Consider the following 25,364-nt stretch of genomic DNA (forward strand, 5'->3'; position numbering starts at 1 on the left):
TCTTGTTTTTTGAGATAGGATGGTAATGCTATGAATATCCCTCTTAGGATTGCTTTCCCTGTGTCCCACAGATTTTGGGTTGTTTTGTTCTCATTTTTATTTGTTTCAAAGTATTTTTTGATTCCTTCCTTGATCTTGTTGCTGACCCATTCATTGTTTAATAACATGTTATTTAGCTTCCATGCCTTGTGTTTTTCAGTATTCTTCTTATGATTGATTTCTAGTTTCATACCATTGTAGTCAGAGAGGATGCTTGATATGATTTGTCTTCTTAAATTTTTTGAGACTTGTTTTATGTCCTAACGTGGTTTATCCTAGAAAATGTTCCATGTGCACTTGAAAAACATGTATATTCTGCTGTTTTGGGATTAAATGTTTTGAAGATATCAATTATATCCATTTGATCTAGTGTGTTGTTGAAGGCCACTGTCTCCTTGTTCATTTTCTGCCTGGGAGATATATCCATTGAAATCATTGGGGTGTTAAAATCCCCCACTATGTCTGTATTTCTGTTGATCTCTCCTAATTTCCATAAAGATATGTTTTACTTATTTAGATGCTTCTGTGTTGGGCGCATAAATGGTTTCTAGGGTTATATCCTCTAGGGTTGGATTGTTCCTTTTATCATTATGTAATGTTTTTCTGTCTCTTACTGTAGCCTTGGTTTTAAAGTCTATTTTTTCAGATATAAGTATTGTTACCCCAGCTTTTTTCCCTTTTCATTTGCATCAAATATATTTCTCCATTCCTTTACTTTTAGTCTGTGTGTATCTTTTGACCTGAGGTGTGTCTCTTGGAGACAGCATATATATGGGTCTTGTTTTCTTATCCATTCTTATCCATGTTTTTTGGTTGTAGCATTCAAGCCATATACATTTAAAGTGATTATTGATAGATACAGATTTGTTGTCATTTTATTTTTAAACTATATTCCTGTTTTTCTTTTTCTTCTCTCTTTAAAGCAACCTTTCACATTTGTTACGGTACTGGTTTGGTGTTAACAAACTCCTTTGGCTTTTTCTTGTCTTGGGAGCTCTTTATTTCTCCTTCATTTTTAAATGATAGTCTTCTGGGTAAAGTAGCATTGGTTGTAGGTCCTTCTTTTTCATCACTTTGAATATCTCATGTTAATACCTTATGGCCGGAAATCTTTCTGTTGAAAAATCAGATGGCAGTCTAATTGGAGCTCCCTTGTAGGTAACTACATTCTTTTCTCTTGCAGCTTGTAGTATTCTCTCCTTGTCTTTATGTTTTGCCATTTTAATTATGATGTGTTTTCATGTAGTCATCTTTGGGTCCATCTTGCTTGGAACTCTGCAGTTTTTGGACTTGTGTGTCTTTTTCTTTCACCAGACTAGGGAAGTTTTTGGTTATTATTTCTTCAAGTAGGTTCTTGATCCCTTGCTCACTTTCTTCTCTGATATTCCCATGATGCAGATGTTATGTTTCATGGTGTTCCAAAGGATTCTTAAGCTCTCCTCATTCTTTTTAATTCTTTTTTTTTTTTCACTGTGCTGTTTGGGTGTTTTATTTTACCTCTTCCAAATCACTGATTTGATTCTGCTTCCTCTAACCTCCTATTTATTCCTTCCAATGTATTATTTATTTCAGACTTTGCATTCTTTATTTCTGGTTGTTCTTTTTTATTGTTTCTATGTCTTTTTTCATTCTGTTGAGTATCCTTATAATCACTACTCTAAACTCCCTGACTGATAAATTGCTTGCCTCTGTTTCATTTAGTTATTCTTTTGGTAGATTCTTCTCTTTTCACATTTTGCGCCTCTTTTTTGTCTTCCCATTTGGCTGCCTCCTGGTGTTTGTTTCTATGTATAAGTATATATGAAAAGGCTCTGGTGCAGCCCTGTGTCAGTCACTGCCTATGACATGCCCTGGAAATCTACTTAGAGGTGTCAGCAATCCACAGCTTGTGGTCCCCTGTTTTGGGCCTAGCTGTGTGCAAAAATAACCAGCCTGCACAACAAAATTAGCTTCTACTGGCACACACCTGGGCGAGGGTCAGCTAATGTCTCAGAGCCTACAGAGATCTGCGTTACATGTTAAACTTAATCACTGATGTAGCCTCAAGCTGTACTCAGCAGCCTGGATTAAGCTCCACAGTGTGGGGCTAAGTAATTCCAGTGGGCAGGGCTACTGCTTCCCCTCAGTCTGATGCCATTTGGAGAGGAGTAGCCTGCCTGAGAAAGATGGCCTCTGGAGTATGAGGAATGACTCAGCACAGGGATTCTGGCAGCTGTTCTTTCAGCTCTCTTCCCTAGACTCACCAGCCACATAGTCTCATCATATGTCTCTAGTCCACCGTGTCCTCCTTGTGTCAGAGCATAAGGTAAGTGGCTGCAAACAGAATTTTGTACATTGGCCTTTTAAGGAGGTTCTCTGTTCTCTAGTATCTCTCCCCAGTGGACGGAAATCCCACTGCTTTTCACAGCTGGATGTTATCTGAGTTCCACTCCCAGCTCTGGTGCTGCAGCTCTTCTTGGGGTTTAGACCCCACACTTCTCGATGGAATCCCTGGCTGCTGAAATATCCCTCTGGAACTTCAGTAGACCCTCCCCTCCCTGTTGGAGCCAACCAGTCCTCTTGTGTCTCCTCCTCCCTCCCCACCAGTCATGTAGTGAAATGATTTCTTGTGTTTGTCCTTAGCTATAAGGCTTCTCTCCAGCTAGTGTTCAGTTGGTTATTCAGAATGATTTCTCTATAATTTAGCTGTAATTCCAGTTTGGTTCTGGGAGGAGATTTGTGCAGTTTCCACTTACTCCTCTGCCATGTTGTGTCTCCGCATTGTAACATTTAATCTGGAACTATTATTTTCTCAAAGTTTTCTTTTGACTATTAAGTGAAGGTGAAAGACTACAGCTCTTGGCAAATATATCCTATAGCCAGAAGTCATAATTAGTGTTCATTTGTAACACAAAGAGATATTTATAAGGTATACACATAGTGGTTACTTTTTTGTGGCCACCCATATTTTAGGAATTTAAGGCTGGGGTGCTTGATTTTCTGCAACTATGCCATTAATGAGCCACTCTTGGAATGTACTTCTACATTTTCTTTCTGGGAGAATTTTCTAGTACAGAATTTGGAGCATGGTTTCTTGTCTTATATGTTTGAATGAATATACTGTATTTTGCTGTGTAAAATGCTCTCCCATGTATAATGTGCACTCACATTTTTGGTCCAAAGTTTCAGGAAAAAAATCTTCCATTAAAAATTTTTAATTCTATTATTTATTGGTTTGTTTGTTTCTTTATTTATATTTAGATATTTGGTTTTTGTATTATAAAGGAATTTTAGCATTTATTTTTGAACACATTATGGTACAAGAAATTTTATGTAACAAATAGTTACAAAACAATAACAGATACAAGGTATTTCAAGTACTACCCATGTAAAATGCACATCCTTATTTTCTCCCAAAAAATTTGGGCAAAAAATATGCATTATACGTGGCAAAATATGATAAGTTACATACACAAAATTATTTTCAAAACTAGTTAAATATACTAAAATCTAAATGAATATACATATAGATTCTGAAACAAAGGCAACTTTCTGTTTTGTTATTCTTTTCAAAGGTCAGGGATGATCTGAATTCATTCATGGTATGTTCACAATTTGCAACTCAGTTAGAAGAAGCAGTTAGAGAGGAACGTCATGTATGTATTCTTTGTAAACTACTAAGTATAAAATATTGCTTACTATTTTAATATTTTAAAGTTAATCAATAATATCAATAAAACATTATTATTAAGAATAATTTTAGTAATAAAATATTTAAAGTTATATTGGTTATTTGACTTAATGTGATTATCCAATTAGCATTATTAGTCTAGATACAATGCCTTAAGTAGTTCTGAAGAGAATTAGAAAGCATTATTTATTTTTCCTTATTTTAATATATGCGTTTAGATCTGTGAGTTTTCCTTTAAGTAAAACATTGACTGGGTCATTAGTATTTTTATATATGTAGTATTTATACTTTATTGTGTTTTTTATACATTAATATTATAAAAGTAACATAATTAATGAAAATAAAGGCATGCAAAAGAAAGAAAATGAAAATTCCTATAATTTTACTTCCCAAAGATAACCAAACCTTGTACTCATATTTGTTTATCTTCCTGGTTTTCCATAGTTATATATATATATATGTATTTCTTTAAAAATAAAACTATATTTTACATACTATTTGGTTATACACTATTTTTTGTTTTGAAAAATGTGTTTTATATGATTATAAAAGTATTTTTGCAGAATATTTGAAAAAGTGAAAAAAATACAAAGGAAAATAAATTACATGTAATCTCACTCTAATATACAAGCATCATTAATATTTTAGAATATATTTTTAGTGTTTTGCAATATATATATATACACATATATGCATGTATATGTGTATACACATTTACATGTACATTTATAGATACTTTTTTTCAATCATTATTGTGGTTTATTTATTTATAAAATACACATAACATAAACTGTCTTAACCATTTTTAAGAATACAGTTCAGTGATATTAAGCACATTTATATTGTGCAAACATCACTGCCAGTTATTAGAACTCTTCATCTTGTAGAACTGAAACTCTGTACTCATTAAACAATAAAGAAATCCCTATGACCTCCTCCTACTGGCCACCAGTAACTACCATTCTACAATCTGTTACTATGAGTTTGGCTTTTTTTCTTCCTTTGTTTTTCTTTTTAGGTTGCACATATAAGTGAGATCATGCCATATTTGTCTTTCTGTTTCTGGCTTATTTCACTTAACATGTTTTCCATATTTATTCATGTTGTCACAAATGGCAAGATTTATTTATTTTTTTATAACTGAGTAATATTGCATTGTATATACAAGGTCTTTCTGGAAAAAGCCCAACTATTGATAATGTAGCAAGAATGGTTTGCACAACCTCAATGTAACCTGGCAGCCAAGGGGAGTGAGCTTCTCCTTGCTCACTCACAAGGAGTGCACATGTGTGAACAATGGCAAATTCACTGTGCTAGTCAGTGGGGGCATTTGACAGTGGTGTTGAGTGAGCATGTGCACTGTGTGGCCATCACATTCAAAATGACTGAGCTAGTAGAGCAATGAATCTGCATCAAATTTTGCATTAAGCTTGAACATTCCTCTGCAGAAACTATTCAGATGATCAAGAAGGCCACAGCTATGGGCAACTGGTGATTGGCAGCTTCATCAAGACAATGTACCTGCTCTTCACATCTGGTGCAGAGTTTTTTGGTGAAACATCAAATCACCCAGGTGAATCAGGCCTGCTACAGGCCAGATTTGGTGCCCTGTGATTTCTGGCTTTTCCCAAAACTAAACTCACCTTTGCAAGGGAAGAGATTTCAGACCATCACTGAGTTTCAGGAAAATAATACAGGGCAGCTGATGGCAATTGAGAGAACTATGTGAGATCCCAAAGTGCCTCCTTTGAAGGGGACTGAGGCATCATTGTCCTATGTACAGTGGTTATTGTGTCTTCTTCAATGAATGTCCCTATGTCTCATGGGGTTGTGGCTGGATACTTTATGGACAGACTGCATATGTATCACACTTCTTTATCCATTCATCCATCGATGGACACTTAAGTTGTTCCATATTTTGGCCATCGTGAATAATGTTGCAGTGACCATGGGAGTGCAGATAGATAACTCTTTGTAATACTGGTTTTGTTTTCTTTGGATATATACCTGAGGTGGGATTGCTAGATCTATAATATTTTGAAATTCTTGAAGAACCTCTGTATGGTTTTTCATAGTGGCTGTACCAATTTACCAACAGGTTCTCTCTTTACTTTCTCACCAACATGTTCTCTCTCTCTTTCTTTGATAATAGCCATTCTAACAGGTGTGGTTTTGATTTGTATTTCCTTGATGATTACTGATGTTGAGCAACTTTTTATGTACCTCTTGGCCATCTGTATGTCTTTTTTGGAAAAATTTGTATTTGCCTATTTCTTTGCCTATTGTAATCAGGTTATTTATTTATTTATTTTCTTGCTATGGAATTGTATGAGTTTCTTATATGTTTTGAATACTAATCTCATAAATAAATGGTTTGCAAATATTTTCTTCCAATCAATAGATTGCCTTTTCATTTCATTGAGTGTTTTGTGTATTGTACAGTATCTTTTTAGTTTGATGTAGTCTTATTTGCTTATTTTTGCCTTTTAAAAATTATTTTATTGTTTATGCTATTACAGCTGTCCCCACCTTTTGTTATGCCTGGACTTTTAGTGTCATTTTAAAAAAATCATTGCCAGAATCAGTGTCCTAAAGCTTTTCCCTTATGTTTCCTTTTAGGACTATAATAGGTTTAGGTCTTACATTTAGGTTATGGATTCATTCTGAGTCAATTATGGTACCTATTTTAATGGAAGTTTCCATCTTTATTCTATTGCATGTGGATATCCAGTTTTCCTAGCACTTTTCATTGAAGAGATTGTTCTTTGCCATTTTGTTGTGTTGACACCCATGTCAAAACATTTTGCTATATGTGCAAGAGTTTATTTCTGAGCTCTCAATTCTGTTTCATTGGTCTATGTATGTACCTTCTTAATTATTTTTATTTTAAAAAGAGATGTATATAATATATAATACTGTATTAGTTTAGTTGTATTTATTTTACAGGAAATTAAAAACAAGTTCATTTTGCTATGGAGAAAACTAATGACAGAATCAATGAAAAAACATTAAGCATATAGATACATTATTTTAGGATGCAGTTTTGTGGATAATTTAGATATATGTATTCTAAAGGATAAAGGAATTCCTAGGTATTGGAGACTAATTTAAGTATTTTTTAATTAACTAATTATTTATTTTTTTCAAATACATTCATCTCTGACTTCAGCCCACCACTTTCCCTTGCCCCCTCCCTCCCTCAGCTCTTCCCCTTAGGTTTTGTCCATGAGTCCTTGCTATATGTTCATTGACTTCCGCTTCCCTTCCTTTTCCCCGCCCCCCTCCCTCCCTCCCTCTTGTCTCTGTTGGTTTCTTTTCCTTCCAGTGTTGCTGGTCTTATTTTCCTTGCATCTTTGTAGTGTTGGTTAGGTTCCACTTATAGGTGAGATCATATGGTATTTGCCTTTCGCCCCCTGGCTTATTTCACTTAGCATAATGCTCTCGAATTCCATACATGCTGTTGCGAAGTTTAGTAGTTCTTTTTTTCTTTTAGCTGCGTAGTATTCCATTGTGTAAATGTACAATTATTTTTTGATCCAATCATCGACTGATGGGCTTTAGGTTGCTTCCAACACTTGGCTATTGTCAATTTTGCTGCTATGAACATTGAGGTGCATAGGTTCTTTTGAATTGGCATTTTGGGATTCTTAGGGTACAGTCCAGCAGAGGAATCACAGAATCAAAAGGCAGTTCCATTTTCAGGTTTTTGAGGACATTCCACACTGCTTTTGACAGTGGCTGCACCAGTCTGCATCCCCACCAGCAGTGTACTAGTGTTCCCTTTTCACCACAGCCTCACCAGCACCTGTCATTGGTTGATCTCTTTATGGTGGCCATTCTGACCGGTGTGAGGTGGTACCTCATGGTGGTTTTGATCTGCATTTCTCTGATGGCTAGTGATGCCGAGCATCCTTTCAAATGTCTCTGGGCCCTCTGTACTTCCTCCTTGGAAAAGCGTCTGCCCAGGTCCTTCGCCGATTTTTTGATTGGATCGTTTGTCTTCTTGGAGTGGAGTCGAGTGAGTTCTCTATGTATATTGGAGATCAAACCTCTATCTGATGTATCATCAGTGAATATATTTTCCCAAACGGTTGGCTCCCTTTTCATTCTGCTGATGTTTTCTGTAGCCGTACAGAAGCTTCTTTTTTTGATGAGGTCCCACTTGTTTATTCTTTCCTTTATGTCCCTTGCTTACGAGACATATCAGTGAAAAAATTGCTGTGTGGGATATCTGAGAGTTTTCTGCCAAAGTTCTCCTCTAGGACTTTGATGGTGTTGCGACTTATATTTAAGTCTTTATCCATCTTGAGTTTATTTTTGTGCATGGTGTCAGCTGATGATCCAATTTCAATATTTTGCATGTAGCTGTCCAGCTCTCCCAACACCATTTGTTGAAGAGGCTATTATTGCTCCATTTTATGCTTCTGCCCCCTTTGTCAAATATTAGATGCCTATGGAGACCTGGGCTTATATCTGGACTTTCTATTCTGTTCCACTGGTCCATGGATCTGTTCTTGTGCCAGTACCAGATTGTATTGAGTGTAGTAGCTTGTAATATAGATTGATGTCCGGTTATGTGATCCCTCCTACTTTGTTTTTCTTTCTCAAAATTGCTGTGGCTTTTTGGGATTGTTTATGGTTCCATATGAATTTTTGAAATGTCTGTTCTATTTCTTTGAAATATGTCATTGGTATCTTAATAGGGATTGCGTTGAATCTGTAAACTGCTTTGGGTAGTATGGACATTTTGATGGTATTAATTCTTCCAATCCATGAGCATGGTTTATGCTTCCATTTATTTGTGTCTTCCTTAATTTCTTTCTTCAATGTTGTATAGGTTTCTGCATACAGGTCTTTTACCTCATTAGTTAAATTTATGCCTAGGTACTTTATTTTTCTTGTTGTTATATCGAATGGTATTTTTTTCTGATTTCTTCTTCTTCTATTCCATTGCTGGTGTACAAAACTGTCTTTAATTTCTGAATATTGACTTTGTATCCTGCTGTTTTGCCAATTTCACTTATTAGGTTGAGGAGGTTTTGGTGGAGTCTACAGGGTTTTCTATGTACGCTATCATGTCATCTGCAAACAATGATAGCTTTACTTCCTCCTTTCCTATTTGGATGCCTTTTGTTTCTTTTTCTTGTCTGACCGCTGTGGCTAGGACTCCCAATACGATATTGAAAAGACGCGGTGAAAGCAGACATCCTTGTCGTGTTCCCGATCTTAGTGGGAAAGCTTTCAGTTTTTGCCCGTTGAGTATGATATTAGCTGTAGGTTTTTCATATATGGCCTTTATTACACTGAGGAATGCCCCATTTATTCACATTTTTCTGAGAGTTTTTATCATAAATGGGTACTGTACCTTATCAAATGCTTTCTCTGCATCTATCGAGATGATCATGTGGTTTTTGTCTTTTCTTTTATTATGTCATGTATTACGTTTATTGACTTAAGTACATTGAACCATCCCTGCATCTCTGGGATGAATCCCACTTGATCGTGGTGGATAATCTTTTAAATGTATTGCTGGATGCGGATTGCCAATATTTTGTTGAGGATTTTATCATCTCTGTTCATCAGGGAAATTGGCCTGCAGTTTTCTTTCTTTGTGGGGTCCTTATCTCGTTTTGGGATTAGGGTGATGCTGGCCTCATAGAAGGAGTCTGGGAGTCTTCCCTCCTCTTGGATTTTATGGAATAGTCTGAGAAGGACAGGGGTTAGCTCTTCCTTAAATGTTTTGTAAAAACTCCTGTGAAACTGTTTGGCCCTGGGCTTTTGTGGCCGGGAGTTTCTTGATTACCACTTCAATTTCCCCAGCTGTTATTGGTCTGTTCAAGCTTTCTTTTTCTTCCTCCGTCAGTGTTGGAAGATTATATTTTCCTAGAAATTTGTCCATTTCATTAAGGTTTTCAAATTCCTTAGCATATAATTGTTCATAGTCATTCCTTACAATCCTTTGTATTTCTGTGGTATCAGTTGTTATTTCTCCTCTTCCATTTCTGATATTATTTGGGTCCTCTTTTTTTTCTTGATGCGTCTGCTTAAAGGCTTGTCCATTTTATTTATCTTTTCAGATAACCAGCTTCTGAATTGGTTAATCCTTTGAAATCTGCTTTTCGTCTCTATGTCATTCAGGTCTGCTCCAATCTTGACTATTTCCTTCCTTCTACTTGCTCTGGGCTTTGTTTGTTGTTGTTTCTCCAGTTCTTGAAGTTGTAGTGTTAGGTCTTTTATTTGAAATGTTTCTTTCTTTTTTAGGTAAGCCTGTATTGATAAACTTCCCTCTCAGGACTGCCTTTGCTGTGTCCCATAGGTTTTGGACAGTTGTCTGTTCATTTTCATTTGTTTCCAGAAATGTTTTGATTTCTTCTCTTATCTCATTATTGACCCATTCATTGTTTAATAGTCTACTGTTCAGTCTCTATGAGTTTGCCAGTTTTTGAAGTTTCTCTTTGAGGTTGATTTCCCGTTTCAAGCCCTTGTGGTCTGAGAAAAAGTTTGGTATTATCTCAATTTTCCTGAATTTGCTGAGGCTTGCTTTGTGTCCTATCATGTTGTCTATCTTTGAAAAAGTGCCGTGAGCATTTGAAAAGAATGTGTATTTTTCTTCTTTGGGATGTAAGGTTCTATATATGTCAGTTAAGTCTCTTTGATTCACTGTGTCCTTCAGCACCACAATATGTTCATTAATGTTTTGTTTGGAAGATCTGTCCATTTTTGAGAGTGGGGTGTTGAAATCCCCTACTATCAGTGTGTTGCTGTCTATATCTTTTTTGAAGTCATCCAACAATTTCCTTATAAACTTGGGGGCTCCTATTTTGGGAGCATGTAAGTTTACAATGTTTATGTCTTCTTGATAGATTCTTCCTTTAAGTATTATAAAGTGCCCCTTTGGGTCTCTTTTTATGGCCTTTGTTTTGAAATCTACTTTGTCTGATGCAAGCATCTCAACCCTGGCCTTATTCTCTTGCCCATTTGCTTGGAATATTTTTTCCATCCCTTTACTTTCAATCTGTGTATGTCTTTTGCTCTGCGCTGGGTCTCCTGTGGGCAGCATATGTGTGGGTCATGTGTTCTTATCCATTCAGCTATCCTGTGTCTTTTGATTGGGACATTTAGTCCATTTACATTGAGAGTTATTACTGATAGAAACTTATTCATTTCTCTTTCTCACTCTTTTCCTTCATCTTCTTGAACCAGTACCCTTAGCATATCTTGAAGTGCTGGTTTGGTAGAGATGTGTTCTTTTAACCTTCTCTTGTCTGGGAAACTTCTTTTTTCCCCTTCTATTTTAATTGAGAGCATTGTTGGGTAGAGCAGCCTTGGTTTTAGGCCCTTGCTTTTCATGACTTGAAATATTTGTTGCCATTCCCTTCTGGTTGGTAGTGTTTCTGTTGAGAAGTCAGCTCCTAGGCGTATCAGCGCTCCCTTGTATATTACTTTCTCCTTCTCCCTTGCTGCCTTGAGGATTCTCTGTTTGTCTTTGACAGTTGCCATTTTAATGATGAAGTGTCTTCGAGCGGACCTCTTTGAGTCCCTCTTGAGTGGGGTCCTCTGTGCCTCCTGGATCCATGGAGCCTTTTTCCCCTCTAATTAGGGAAATTTTCCATCATTACTTTTTCAAGGAGGTTCTCTATTCCTTGCTCCTCTTCTTCTCCTTCTGGTATCCCAATTATGTGGATATTATTGTGTTTCAGGTTGTCCTGCATTTTCCAAAATGCCTCTCCATTCTTTTTGAGCCGTTTTTCCATTTCTTGTTCTCTCTAGGAGCTTCTTTCTACCTTATCCTCCATCTCACTGATTCGATCCTTGGCTTCATCCAGCCTGCTTTGGATTCATTCTACTGTGTTCTTCAATTCAGAAATGGTATTCTTCATATCCTCTTGTGTCTTCTTGATAGTTTCTATATCCTTTTCCAGGTTGATATAGTTTGTTGTAAGATCCTGATAGTTTCTCTGCAGTTTCTCATAGTTTTCTTTGAGCTGGCTGAGCTCATTGAGCTTCCTTAGAGCCATTGTTTTGAATTCCATATCTGATAGTTCCCTTGCCTCTATTTCATTGAGCTCTCTCTGTGGGGAGTCCCCTTTTCCACTCATTTGGGGGGAACTTCTTTTTCTTCCAAGTTTTGTCACAGTCTGTTCAGGAATTTATTTATTTATTTTTTCGTTAGTTTTCTCTCTGGGCCTGCCTCTGATGATGTCAGTCGTTGACCCTATATGACGTTGGGTGCTTTGTTGAGCCTTCCAGTAGTCTAGTGTGTGTGTTTGACTCCTGTTTTGGGCAGCTGTGTGACCCTTTCAGTCAGGGATCCACTCTTTCTGTGGATCATGTTGCACTCTCCCACCAGCTCCTTGAGTGCGCTCGCTGGTCCGGCAGGATCCCCCGCGCGCCTGGGCTTGCGTGTGCTTGTCCCAGCCCAAGGGGCTTATTCGCGACCTCACATACTCATCTGGCCCCCCAGGCCAGCGGGCACCCTGGCACTGGTCAGTTTAGGGTCTTCTATTGTGTTCTTTCCTGCTTTTGGCTTTTTGGGTGCATTGACTGCCTTCGCCAAATGGAGACTACAGAAGTGGGAGGAAGTCAGCTCCAGGACTCTCCAGTTAATCCTGTTTCCAGTCTTTTCTCCAGGGACTCTGGGCATCTCCGTGACCCCTTCTGCCCAGGACCCACTATTTCTGCGGACCGGTCTGCACTCGTTAGCCCCGCGTGGGTTGCTTTATTCTTGCCCTCACTGAACTGCGCACTCCCTCGCAGGTCCCTTCAGCGCCAACCTGCGCGAGCCCTCGCCAGCCCATGTGGGTCCACACACATGCTCGCCAGCCCTCTCGAGCTACTCGGCACGAGTGTACATGCCTGCTGAGTGGTTTTGGGCCATCTATTGTGTGATTTACAGCTTTTAGCTCTTTAGGAGTGTGGCCTATTCCCGCACAATGGAGACTACAGAAAGGAGAGGGAGTTGGGCCTCCCCGGTTCCTCCTCCCATTCTTCCCCCAACGCCTCTGTCTCCAGTCTCTCCTCAAGGCTCTCTATGCAGCTGTGTGACTCCTTTGTCCAGGGACCCTCTATTTCTTTCCAACTTGTCTGCACTTAGCCTCCCAGCTCACTCGCGCACAAGCCGTGTGCAGAGGGCACAAAAGGCAGGTTAATTGATTCCCTTATGCCTGAGCGAGATGGTAGCTGCAGAGTGGGAGGTATGTTATCACCGGGGCTCCGACAGCCAGCCACCGTCTCAGTTCTCTTCACAAAGTCTTCCTCACCAATCTTTTCCCAGCCACCAGCCCACTCTGCTGCCCCTTTTACCCAGAGATAAGGAGGGTGGGTGCCACTGAAAATTTTTGCATTGGCCCTTTAAATGTCTCTTTGCATCCCCAGCCATCTGTCTCTGGCAGAGAGCTCTCCTAAGCTTTTCGGGGTTGTGTTTTGTCTGTGCGTTTTCCTGGTTTCAGCTGCTGTAGCCTAGGGATTCCTGTTTATGGTTCAGACCTTGTTCTTCTCAGCGGAATCCAACTGGCCGTTTCAATGTGCCTCTGGTGCTGGTGCCCTTGGGTGCCCAGCCCACCCTCTCGAACCTCCACTGCATTTCTCACCCATTGGGATGTGTGAGAGTTGAATTCACTGTCTGTCCGTGGCTCCAAGGCTCCTCTCCTATTGTTTCATTGTTTTCCAGGTGATTTCTTCACTATTTAGTCACAATTCCTGTTTGGTCTTGGGAGGAGGTCAGCGTGACTCCCATTGACTCCTCTGCCATCTTAGCTCCAGTTTAGTTGTATTTTTTAATCCTCACCCCAGGACATGTTTATTGATTTTAGAGTGAGAGGAAAGTAGGGAGGGCAGTGGGAGGGGAGGGACACTGTAGGGGGGAGAGAAAGAGAGAGAGAGAGAGAGAGAGAGAGAGAGAAACATCATTTAGTTGTCTCTGCTCTCAGACAGGGCATCAAATGTACAAGCTATGGATGCATCTTGAACTGAAATAGAAGCAGCAGCCTTTTGGTATATGGGATGATGCCCCAACCAGCAGACCCACACTGGCCAGGGTGATATGTTTCTATCTTTATGCCAGCACAATACTGTCTTAATTAGTGTTGCTGTTGTATATTTTGAAATCAGGAAGTTTCAGGCTTCCAACTTGGTTTTTTTCTTTTTCAAGATTGTTCTGGCTGTTCAGGCTCCCCTTAGATTACATATGAATTTTAGTATTCTTTAAATATTTCTACAAAAAGTGTGATTTGGATTTTGATAGGGATTACAGTGAATTCATAGGTCACTTTGGATGATGTGGACATTTAAAAAATATTGTCTTCCACTTTTGAGCATGGGCTGTCTCTCCATTTATTATATCTTTTTACATTTTTTTTGCTATGTTTTATAGTTTTTTGTACAAAAATCTTTCATCTCCTTGATTAAATTTATTCTTTTTTATATTTTGATGATATAGTAAGCAGGATTGTTTTCTTAATTTAGTTTTGGATTGTTCATTGTTAATGTAAGGAATTCAACTGATCTTTGAATGTTGATTTTGTATCCTTCAACTTTGCTGAATCTTAAATTAGTTCTAACATTTTTTGTGGACTCTTTAGGGTTTTATACATCTAATATCATGTTATTTGCAAACAATTTTCATTATTTTTCCCCAGTGTTTTATTCCTTTTATTGTTTTTTCTTTGCTGATTGCTACATCTAGAACTTCCAGTACTATGTTGAAGAGTGCTGGTGAGAGTGGCCAAGCGACCATGCCTTGTTCTTGATTTTAGAGGAAAAGCTTTTAGTATTTCCCCATTGAATATAATGTTAGTTGTGGCCATTCTTAGATGAATTTTAAAAATTTTTATTATTTTTTTTAAATTTATAAATCATGTTTATTCTATTAAGGTTGTCTCAGTTTTTCCCCATTTACCCTCCTCCACCCATCCCACCCCCACCCTCTGCTCCCACAGTCAATTCCCACTCTGTTGTCCATGTCCATGGGTCATTCATACATGTTCTTTGTCTAATCCCTTCCCAACTTTCCACCATTGTCCTCTTTCCCTATCCCCTCTGTTAACTTTCATTCTGCTCCATGTTTCCAGGCCTGTGGTTTATTTTGTTCTTTAGTTTATTTTGTTGAGTAGATTCCACTTATAAGAGAGATCATATGGTATTTGTCTTTCACCGACTGGCTTATTTCACTTAGCGTATTATTCTGCAGTTCCATCCATGTTGTCACAAAAGGTAGGAGTTCCATCTTCCTTCCTTCCTTCCCTCCTTCTTTCTTTCTTTCTTTCTTTCTTTCTTTCTTTCTTTCTTTCTTTCTTTCTTTCTTTCTTTCTTTCTTTCTCTTATTTTCTTTCTCAAATGCAGGTTGATATTTATTTTTTTAAATATCAAGATCCATTATAAAATACTAAAAAATTTAAAATGATTATAAAGTCTCAGCAATTAACACATGACACCAGCACAGAAATTAATCAAGTAGATTGATGAAATATAATGAGCATTCTAGAAATAAATGTATATATCTAACAGTGTGATATATGATTAAGTTGATATTTCAATCAATGGGGAAAATAAGGCTTATTCAACAAATAAGGTTCATGGACCACTATTACTTGAAATAAAACAAATATAGAGCCCTATTTCACACATTATACAGAAAATATTCAGGTGAGTTAAATCAATATATAGAATACAAGGAGTTTTAGGAGAAAATACAAACTAATATTTTTCTTACCCTGAAGTAAAATATTCAAACCAGAAGCAATAAAGTAAAATATTGACAATAGGACTATATTAAACATTTAACTGTACAGTAATATACATATTAAAAAGTTAAAGGACAAGTAATAGAATGTGATAGTTTTTGCCACGCAACTAAAGAGGGGTTAATAGTTGTTTTTTTAGGGAAAAAATTCTACAAACCTTTAATCAAAAAATGGATAAAGAATACCAAAATATCATTTAAAGCTTTTTTAAAAATAATAGAAATAAGCAAGAAATATACAAAAACAGGTTTAGTTTCAACCAATAATAAAGGAACAATTAAAATAATACATCATTGTCACAATCAGATTAATATGTATTACAAAATATTGGTAATATCAGGCACTGGCAACAGTGAAAGGAACTGGGTGTCATAGACCCTTTTTCTTCATCTTAAAACAGTCCCTTTAGTATATAATGCAGTGCTGGTTTGGTGGAAGTGTATTCTTTTAGCCTTCTTTGGTCTGGGAAACTCCTTATTTCGCCTTCCATTTTAATTGAAAGCCTTGCTAGGTAGAGCAGTCTTGGTTGCAGGCCTTTGCTTTTCATTACTTGGAATATTTCTTGCCATTCCCTTCTGGCTTGCAGTGTTTCTGTTGAGAACTCAGCTGCTAGCCGTATTGGAGCTCCCTTATATGTTACTACCTGTTTCTCCCTTCCTGCTTTTAGGATTCTCTCCGTGTCTTTGATATTTTCAGTTTTAATTATGATGTGTGTTGGAGTGGGCCTCATTGGGTTCCTCTTGAGAGGGACCCTCTGTTGCTTCCTGGACGTGTGTGACTTTTTTCTCTCCTCAAACTGGGGAAGTTTTCCATTGTTCCTTTTTCAAACAGGTTCTCTATCCCCTCCTCATCCTCTTCTTCTGATATCCCTATTATACAGCTATTATTACGTTTCAAGTTGTCCTGCATTTTCCTGAATGCCTCTTCATTCTTTTTTAGTCTTTTTTCATTTTCTTGCTCTTTCTGGGAGCTTTTTTTCTACCTTGTGCTCCAGCTCACTGATTTGTTCATCAGCTTCATCTAGCTTGCTTTGGATTCCTTCTACTGTGTTTTTGAATTCAGAAATTGTTCTTCATTTCCTCTTGTCTCTTATTGATAGTTTCTATGTCCTTTTTCATGCTGATATAGTACGCAGTAAGTTCCTCGTAGTTTCCCTGTAGTTTTTGGTAATTCTCTCTGAGCCCACTGACCTCTTTGAGCTTCTTTTGAACCGTTGTTTGGAACTCCATATCTGATCGTTTACTTGCCTCTACTTCATTCTCTTTGTGGGGATTCCTCCTTTCCCTTTGAGTGGAGGGTATTTCTTTGTCTTCTCACTATTTGTGAGGCTCTTCTTTTTTACTTTTGCTTCTTAAATTGATCTGTCTTAATTTCCTGACTTTGTGGTGTGAACTTCTATGGTAGGAGACTGCTGTTTTTACTTTCTGGATCTGCCTCTGGTGATGTCAGATGTTGACCCCGTCTGACCATAAGCAGTCTGTTTGAGACTTCCAGGAATCTACTGTCTGTGACTGTCTCCTTCAGCTGTTAATCTAGTCACATTGCCCTCTGCAGGTCAGCTTAGACAGCTCAGGGTGGGGCAGAGTCCCTCCTGGGGGTGGCGTTATTGGATCTTCTCAAGCTTCCTCTCAGGGGAGTGGTCTCTGCCTGAGCAAGATGGCTGCTTCCTATAGGGTAGGAGTCAGCACCGGGACCCCGCCAGCCACTCTCCCCCTTCTCTCCCTAAAGGTTTTGTCCCCAGTCTCTCCTTAAGTGTCTCCAGACCTCTCTGTGCTACCCTTAGCCAGGGATCTACTATCTGTGGCTGCCACTCTGCACTCAGCAGGTGGCTTAGACAGCACAGGGTGAGGTGGAATCCCACCTGGTGGTGAGGTTTTTGGGTTCTCTGACACTGCTGTCTTTCATGGGGAGTGGTTTCTGCCTGAGCAAGATGGCTTTTGCTGCATGGGTGATGAGTCAGTCCTGGGATCCTGCCAGCTACTCTCTCAGCTCTCTCCCCAAAGCCTCCTTCCCCAGTTTCTCCTCAGGTGTCCTTAGCCCACTCTGCTTCTGCCTTTGCTGGAGACCAAGGTAAGTGGCTGCAAATAAAAATTTATGCATTGGCCCTTTAAATGGCTCTTTGCACCCAGCTGCCTCTCTCTGGCAGAGAGCAACCTTGCCGCTTTTCAGAGCTGGCTGTTTTCTGTGTATTTTTTGGGCTCTGGTGCTGTAGGCTGGAGATCTCCGCTTTTGGTTTAGACCCTGCTCTTCTCAGGGGGATCCACCTGGCCCTTCAATATCCTTCTCTTGCTGCTGCTGCGGGTGCCCCACCTGCCTTCTTGAGCCTCTACTGCACTCTTTACCAGTTAGGTTGTGGTAAAACTAATTATTCTGTCTGTTCGAGTTTATGAGGCTCATCTCATGCTATTGTTCAGTTGTTTGTTCCAGGTTATTTCTCCACAATTTATTTGTAATTCCAAATTGGTTTTGGGCAGAGATCAGTGTGATTTCCACTGTCCGCCACCATCTTGATTCTCCTTGTCACTTTTTTTAATCTAAAAAAAAAAAACTCTTGGTTTTATTAATTTTTTCTATTTTCTATTTAATTTAATACAAAATTAAATTTTCTATTTAATTTTTCTCTGCTCTTATTTCCTTCCCTCTGCTTACTTTGGATTTCGATTTTTCTTGTATTGTTTCTTTAGGTGTTAGGTTAGGTTGTTGGTTTGAGATCTTCCTTTTTAATGTAAATATTTACCACTATAAACTTCCTTTTAGTATTGCTTTTGCTGAATCTTATAAGTTTTGGTATTTTTTATTTTCATTTATGTCCAGATATTTCTGAATTACTTTGTGAATTTTTTTGACCCAGGTGTTAATAGCATACTATTTAGTTTTTATATATATGTGAATTTTTCGTTTTTCTTTTTGCTATTGATTTCTTGTTTTACTTCATTATGTTGAAGAAGATGTTTTTCATGATTTTTGTCCCCTTAAATTTGTTAAAACTTTTTTTATGTCACAACATGTAGTCTGTCTTGGAGAATGCTTCATGTTTGCTTGAGAAGTAGTTGCATTTTTTGGTTGTTGGGTGGAGTATTTTGTATATGCTTGTTATGTCTATCTAGTTTATAGTATTGTTCAAGTCTTCTGTTTCATTATTGATATTCTGTCAGATTGTTCTGTCCATAACTGAAAGTAGTGTATTGAGATCTAATATTATCGTGTTGTTATCTGTTTCTTCCTTCAGTCCTATTGGTTTGTTTTATATATTTGGGTGCTCTACTGTTAGGTGCACATATATTTGTAATTGCTATACAGTCCTGGTGAATTAATCCTTTTATAATTATTTAATGTCCTTCTTTGTATTTTTGACTCTTTTTATCTTAAACTCTATTTTTTCTGATATAAAAATGGCTATCCTTGCCCTCTATAGGTTCCTGTTTGCATGGGATATCTTCCAGCCTTTCACATTCAGCCTGTGTGATTCCTGAGATCTAAAGTGAGTCCCTTGTAGGTAGCATATAGTTGTATCTTTAAAAAATTAATTTAGCCATAATCTCTGTTCTTAAATTGATATGTTTTTATTTACATTTAATGTAATTACTAATAATTAAAGACTTACTATTGCCATTTTATTCATTGCTTTCTCTTTGTCTGGTGGCTTTTTTCTTTTTCTTTACCTCTGTTGCTCTCTTCCTTGAGTTTTGTTGATTTTTTTTGTAGTGACATATTGTAATTCCCTTCTCACTTCCTTTTGTGGTTACCATTGCAAATACATACAGCTTCTCAAAGTTATAACAACATAATTAAAATAACAACTTCAAATGCATATAGAAACTCAACATATTTTTCCCCTTCTACTTTATGTTACTCATGACACAAATGACCCCTTTTTATATTTCATATAATTAACAAATTTATAATGACTCTTTATGCTTTTTAATAAAAATTCTGTACCAAATTTATAAGTGATCTACTCACCTACTTTATAATATTATAAGATTTTGTATTCATATATTTATCTTTATGATGGAATTTTACATTTTTATATGCTTTTGAGTTTATGTTTGTTGTCCTTTCTTTTCAACTTGGAAGGATTCCCATCAGTACATTTGTAGGGAAGGTATATTGGTGATGAATTCAATATGCAGTGTTTTATCTGGGGAAGTCTTGATTTTCCCCTCATTTTTGAAGGATATTGTTGCCTGATATAGTATTCTCTGTTGGAAGTTTTTTCTTTCAGTACTTTCAATATGTCATTACCACGCCTTCCCCATAGCTGGCATGCAGGTTTTCTGGTTAGAAATCTATTGATGATCTGATAGAATATTTATGTATGACATGAGCCATTTGTCTTTTGCTGTTGACAAGACTCTCTCTCTCTCTTTCTTATGACTTTTGACAGTTTGATTCTGATGTATCTTGGTGCAGATCCCTTTAGATATTTTTCTAGTGGTAGTTCTTTAAGCTACTTGAATTCATATGTCCATTTCTCTCATCAGATTTGGGGAATTTTCAGGCATCGACTAAGTTCTTTTCCCCTTTCCCTCTTCTTTTTGGAGTCCCATAATGTGTATACTGTTCTGCTTTCTGACATCCTATACATCCCTTATGATTACTTTATTTTTCTTAGTTTTTTCTGTCCCTTGTCTCAGTAATTTTAATATCCTCTATTGAGTTTGTTGATTGTTTTTTCAAATTTGTTGTGTCCTTTGTAATGAATTTTTCAATTCAGTTTCACTTTTTTATTCTAAAAATATTTTTGAAATACAATATACGTAGCATACAATTCACATATTTAAAATAAAAAGTAAAAGTCAATAGTATGTTCACACACAGAGTTGTGCAACACAGGTGTCTATTTTTTGTGTGGGATTGTATAGGATTCTACTACTGAGGCTCTGATTAACTTTCTTTTCTAAAATATATTTTATTGATCATGCTATTACAGTTGTCCCAATTTTTCCCCCTTTGCCCCCCTCGACCCAGTACCTCTATTCCCTCCAGCAGTCCTCCCTTAAGTTCATGTCCATGGGTTGTACATGTAAGTTCTTTGACTTCTATACTAATCTTAACATTCCCCTGTCTAGTTTGTACCTACCAATTTGTACTTCTTAATCCCTGCAGCTTTCCCCCCATTTTCCCTCTTGCCAGTCCCAACTGATAAACCTCCAAATGACCTCCATATCTATGATTGTCTTTCTGTTCTGCTTGTTTGCTTAGTTTTCTAGATTCAATAATTGATAGTTGTGAATTTTTTGCCATTTTAATGTTCATAGTTTTGATCTTCTTTTTCTTAAATAAGTCCTTTTAACATTTCATATAATAATGACTTGGTGATGATGAACTTCTTTAGCTTTACCTTGTCTGGGAAGCACTTTATCTGCCTTTCGATTCTAAATGATAGCTTTGCTGGAGAAAGTAAGCTAGATTGTAGGTCCTTGCTTTTCATCACTTTGAATATTTCTTGCTAGTTCCTTCTTGCCTGCAAAATTTCTTTTGAGAAATCAGCTGATAGTCTTATGGGAACTCCTTTGTAGGTAACTCTCTGCTTTTCTCTTGTTGCTTTTAAGATTCTCTCTTTATCTTTAACCTTTGACATTTTCATTATGATGTGTCTTGGTGTGGTCCTCTTTGGTTCCAAATTGTTTGGTACTCTCTGTGCTTCTTGGACTTGCATGTCTATTTCTTTTGTCAAATTAGGGAAATTTTCTTTCATTATTTTTTCAAATAAGCTTTCAATTTCTTGCTCTTTCTCTTATACTTCCAGCACCCCTATGGTTTGAGTGTTGATATGTTTGAAGATGTCCCAGAGGCTCCTTCGCCTATCCTAGCTTTTTTTTTTTGTTTTAATTTTTTTTCATCTTGTTATTCTGGCTGATTGTTTAGTTCTTCCTTATGTTCTAAATCATTGATTTGATTTTTGGCTTCATCCACCCCACTGTTGGTTTGTTGTAAATTTTTCTTTATTTCACTTAGTGTAAGCTTCATTTCTACCTGGGTCTTTTTTATGCTGTTGCAGTACCCAATGAGTTCTTTGAGCACCCTAATAACCAGTGCTTTGAACTCTGCATCTAATAGATTGCTTATCTCCATTTTGTTCAGTTCTTTTTCTGAGTTTGTTCTGTTCTTTCATTTTGGCCATATTTCTTTGTCTCCTCAATTTGGCAGCCTCCCTATATTTGTTCCTTTGTATTTAGGTAGAGCTTCTTTGACTCTGTGTCTTAGTAGGTGTGGCCTATTATAGAAAAGTACACTGGTAGGTTGGATGGGGTGGAGCCTTAGGTAATAGTCAGGGTGGGGCAATACTCTGTGACTCTGAATGGGGGAGGGCTCAGAGAGGGGACAATGCGACTGCCTGGCCTCTCAATTTTTTTCTAGGATGAAGCTGTCTCTTGGCACCCACCCTGATGCCAGTCACTTATTTCTCCCTGTATGCCACTGGTGACCTTCCTGCTGTTGCTCTGGTCATGAATCCCAGAGGGCATGAGTCTTTGAAAGTCCTATGTCCATTGTGGGCTCTTTAAGAGGAGACTCCTGAGAATCCCAGTTTTTTCGCCACCTCAACTGCGACTGATTTTTACAGCCTGAAATTATGGGGACTTATCTTCCTGGTGCTGGAACACTTGACTAGGTGGTCTGGTGTGGGGCTGTGATTCCTCACTCCCACGGTATCCCTCCTGTTCTTTATCCATCACGTGTGTGTGGAACTACCCATTATGTGTCTCTTGGCCTCTCCCTGCGTTTCTGTACTCTGCCCCTGCTACCTGCCTGGATGAATGTGGCTTCTTTAATTCTTTGGTTGTTGGACTTCATACAGCTCGACTTCCTGACAGTTTTATGTGATATTTGTTTTGTAGTCTAGTTGTAATTTTTGCTGTGGTTGTGCAATGAGGTGAGCCATGTTTTCCTATGCCTCCGTCTTGACCAGAAGTCCATTTGTTGTATTATTTAGTTCCAGAATTTTTGTTTTTCTTCATAGTTTCTACCTTTTTATTGATTCTCATGTTTATTCATTTTCCTGATTTTGTTTGGTTTTCTATCTGTGCTTTCTGTTAACTCATTTCTCATCCTTATAATGGTAATTTTTAATTCTTTGGCAATTCATATAATGTGTCTTGGTTCCTTTAATGTTAGTTCCTGGAGATTAATATGTTACTTTAAATATTTAATTGTTTCCTTTTTCTTGTGATGTTATTTTTTTGTTGCTGGAATTTTGGCATTTGAAGAATCAGCCAATTCTCCCAGATTTTGTGATCTGATTTTCTGTATGAAAGACTTTCCCAATCATCCTGCCTTGATTCTGGAGGCCTCAAACATTTTTTGGGTAGGTGGTCCCTCTGGGTTGGTGCATATAATCTGCTGTGAAAGAGATTTGGGTAAATTTCTACTCAGACGTTTCCTGGTGTCTGTGATACTGCAGTCGGTTAGTGCTGTTGTAAATCACAGTGCTGGAGCTCCATCTAGGGTCTATTTTTGGTACCTCAGACTTTAGTGAATAGTGGATGGCCTTGTTCTCAGAGGTCCTCAGCCTGGCACCCTGTTACCATCAGTGCTTGGATAGAGGCAAGTGTGAAACTAGTCCCTTGGGTAGTACCCCTAAGATGTGAGAAATTAGTACGTAGGTTCTATTTTTTTTCTGTTCTCAAGCGAAGATTGGAGTTCAGGAGATGCTTACAATTGTGCTGCAGTGCAGGTGAAGGGAGGGACTATGGCAAGTTAAGGTGGAGAGAGTCAAAATTGTTCTAGTAGGCTTTTATTTGGTTGGCTTTATCTTTGCATGGGGTGAATCAGCTTTTTTACTGGTTTCTGGATTTCTCATAGAGGCATTTAGTGTGTTTAATGTTAAATCCTTGTGTTTATGAGGGAAGGAGGATATTGGTCTTCCTATTTTATTCTGCTGAAGGAGGCTCTTTCTTTTTAATGGGAAATTTTATTTAGAAACCAAGATCTGATAGTTAATTGTACCAATTGATCCTGGAGTGTCTTTGCTTTTATGCCCTTTCAGCAGGGAAATTTAGGAAATGCATGCAAATATGCACACGTATACATACATATACTTGATATACACATATTTCTGCATACCTATAAAGTGCACATGTACATGCATATACACATGAATGGACATATTTAGAAATTTGGAGTTCTTACAGACACCTTCAATTCCAGTCTTTTGCCTCAGGGCTTCCTCCATTTCATATGTGCATGTCCTTTCTTCCACAGTGAGAATCCTAACTCTCAACACCAACACATACTTATTTGCTTAATCCTAACATACTTTTATGATTGTTTAAGAATTTTTTTTCACCTGTACCACTATAAAAACAAAACTACCAGAGAGATTTCATGATTTGCTCAATTCTTCCCCTTATCCCTTGGCGCATTCTTGTCCAAGACTGAGTATTAGATTTATGTAAAAGTCTATATTCATGAGTTACTTGGATTAGTTCTTTGTCTTTTCCTTTACTAGTTTCATTGTTTGTTTGTTCTTAAATTTAGTTCCACCCTTCTATCCTTATTGACTTAATTTTATTTTAGGTATGTATAGAATGTTAATCTGCTTTCAAAAAGAAAAGTAATGCAGAAGATATACAGGAGTATACCTTAATTTTTCCTCCATATTCCTCCTTTTCCTTGCATTCCTCAGTACCTTCTCCTCTTGCAGGTAACCAACTTGATTATTTTTGGCTTATCTTTCCAATATTTCTCTTTTAAAAGAGAAATATTTATCTATTTCTATATATTTCAGTTTCATTCTTACCTGAAGATAGCATATTAGATAATCTCTTTTAAATTTTTTTCTTTGGTTTAGCATTACCTCCTGGAAGTCACTCCATATCAGTTTACAGAGCTCTTTCTCATTTTTTAATAGTTGTATGTTCAGTTGTATGGTAGTGTATACAACAGTTTATACTGCAGAGTTTATAGTATGTCATATTTTATAGTATATATCATAGTTTGCTCATTTAGTCTCCTATTTAGGTGGTCTTCAATATTCTGCAATCGCAAATAATTTAATGAATAATTTTGTATATATAAATTAATATTTTTACAGGTGTATGCTCAAGGTAAGTTTCTGTAAGTAGGATTGCTGTGTCAAAGGATAAATGTATGTGAATTTTGTTAGGTTTTGGCAACTTTTCTAAAGTGAGGGGTTGTGCCACCTTTAATTTCTATTAACAGTTTATGATAGTACATGTTTCTCCACAGCCTCTTCATTGAGTGTATGTAACATCTTGTAATTTTGCTAGTCTGATGGGTGAGAAATGGTAGATTGGAGTAGTTTTAAATTTTATTTTTATGAATGAGTTTGAAAATATGTACAAGGGCCATTTTTATGATTTTTTTTTGTGTCTTGACCAGTTTTATATAGAATTTTCATTTTTTTCTAACTTTCTACAAGTTTTTTTCGTATTTTAGGGATATTAACCTTTATCTATGATACATTATCTTGATTTTGTTTATGGTAATTTTGGTCATGCCAAGATTGTCATCCTTCTCTTCTAATCCTTCATCTCCTTCCTTCTTCTTTTCTCTTCCTCTTCTTCTTTCTTCTCCTATTTTGTAATTAAATGTATAAATATTTTTATGAATTTTTTAGTATAGGCAATTATTTTTCTAAATTCATACTATAAAGGAACTCACTCATGAGTTCTTTTAGTATTTTTATAGCTTCATACTTTTATATTTAGATTTTTTTCATACATTCAGGGTTTCTTCCTGTGCATCATGCAAAAAATGAACCTAATTGTATCTCTTTTCAAATGGTTTTGCAGTTGTTCTTCCTCTATTTGTTTCAAAGACTTTCTGCTCTAGCACTATGTACTACAATTCTGTATACCTCTGTGTCTATTCCTGGATGCTTATTTCTAGTCTGTTGGGTGGTCTATTCATATCCCACATTGCTTTAATCATAATAAAAGTAATTATAA

The 25,364-nt window shown here is 37.1% G+C and overlaps 1 protein-coding gene across 1 annotated transcript in view; it reads left to right on the forward strand.

Annotated features, from left to right (window-relative positions):
* CCDC7 (coiled-coil domain containing 7) overlaps positions 1 to 25,364 on the forward strand; it is a 184,040-nt gene that overhangs the window by 24,772 nt on the left and 133,904 nt on the right. The window contains exon 3 of the mRNA XM_054582286.1: positions 3,594 to 3,674. Within this exon, the coding sequence (XP_054438261.1) occupies positions 3,594 to 3,674 (81 nt within the window). The remainder of the gene's footprint in view (positions 1 to 3,593; positions 3,675 to 25,364) is intronic.

This window comes from Pteronotus mesoamericanus, unplaced genomic scaffold, assembly GCF_021234165.1.
Source record: "Pteronotus mesoamericanus isolate MK-2021 breed Mesoamerican mustached bat unplaced genomic scaffold, CSHL_Meso_final contig_69, whole genome shotgun sequence".
NCBI lineage: Eukaryota > Metazoa > Chordata > Mammalia > Chiroptera > Mormoopidae > Pteronotus > Pteronotus mesoamericanus.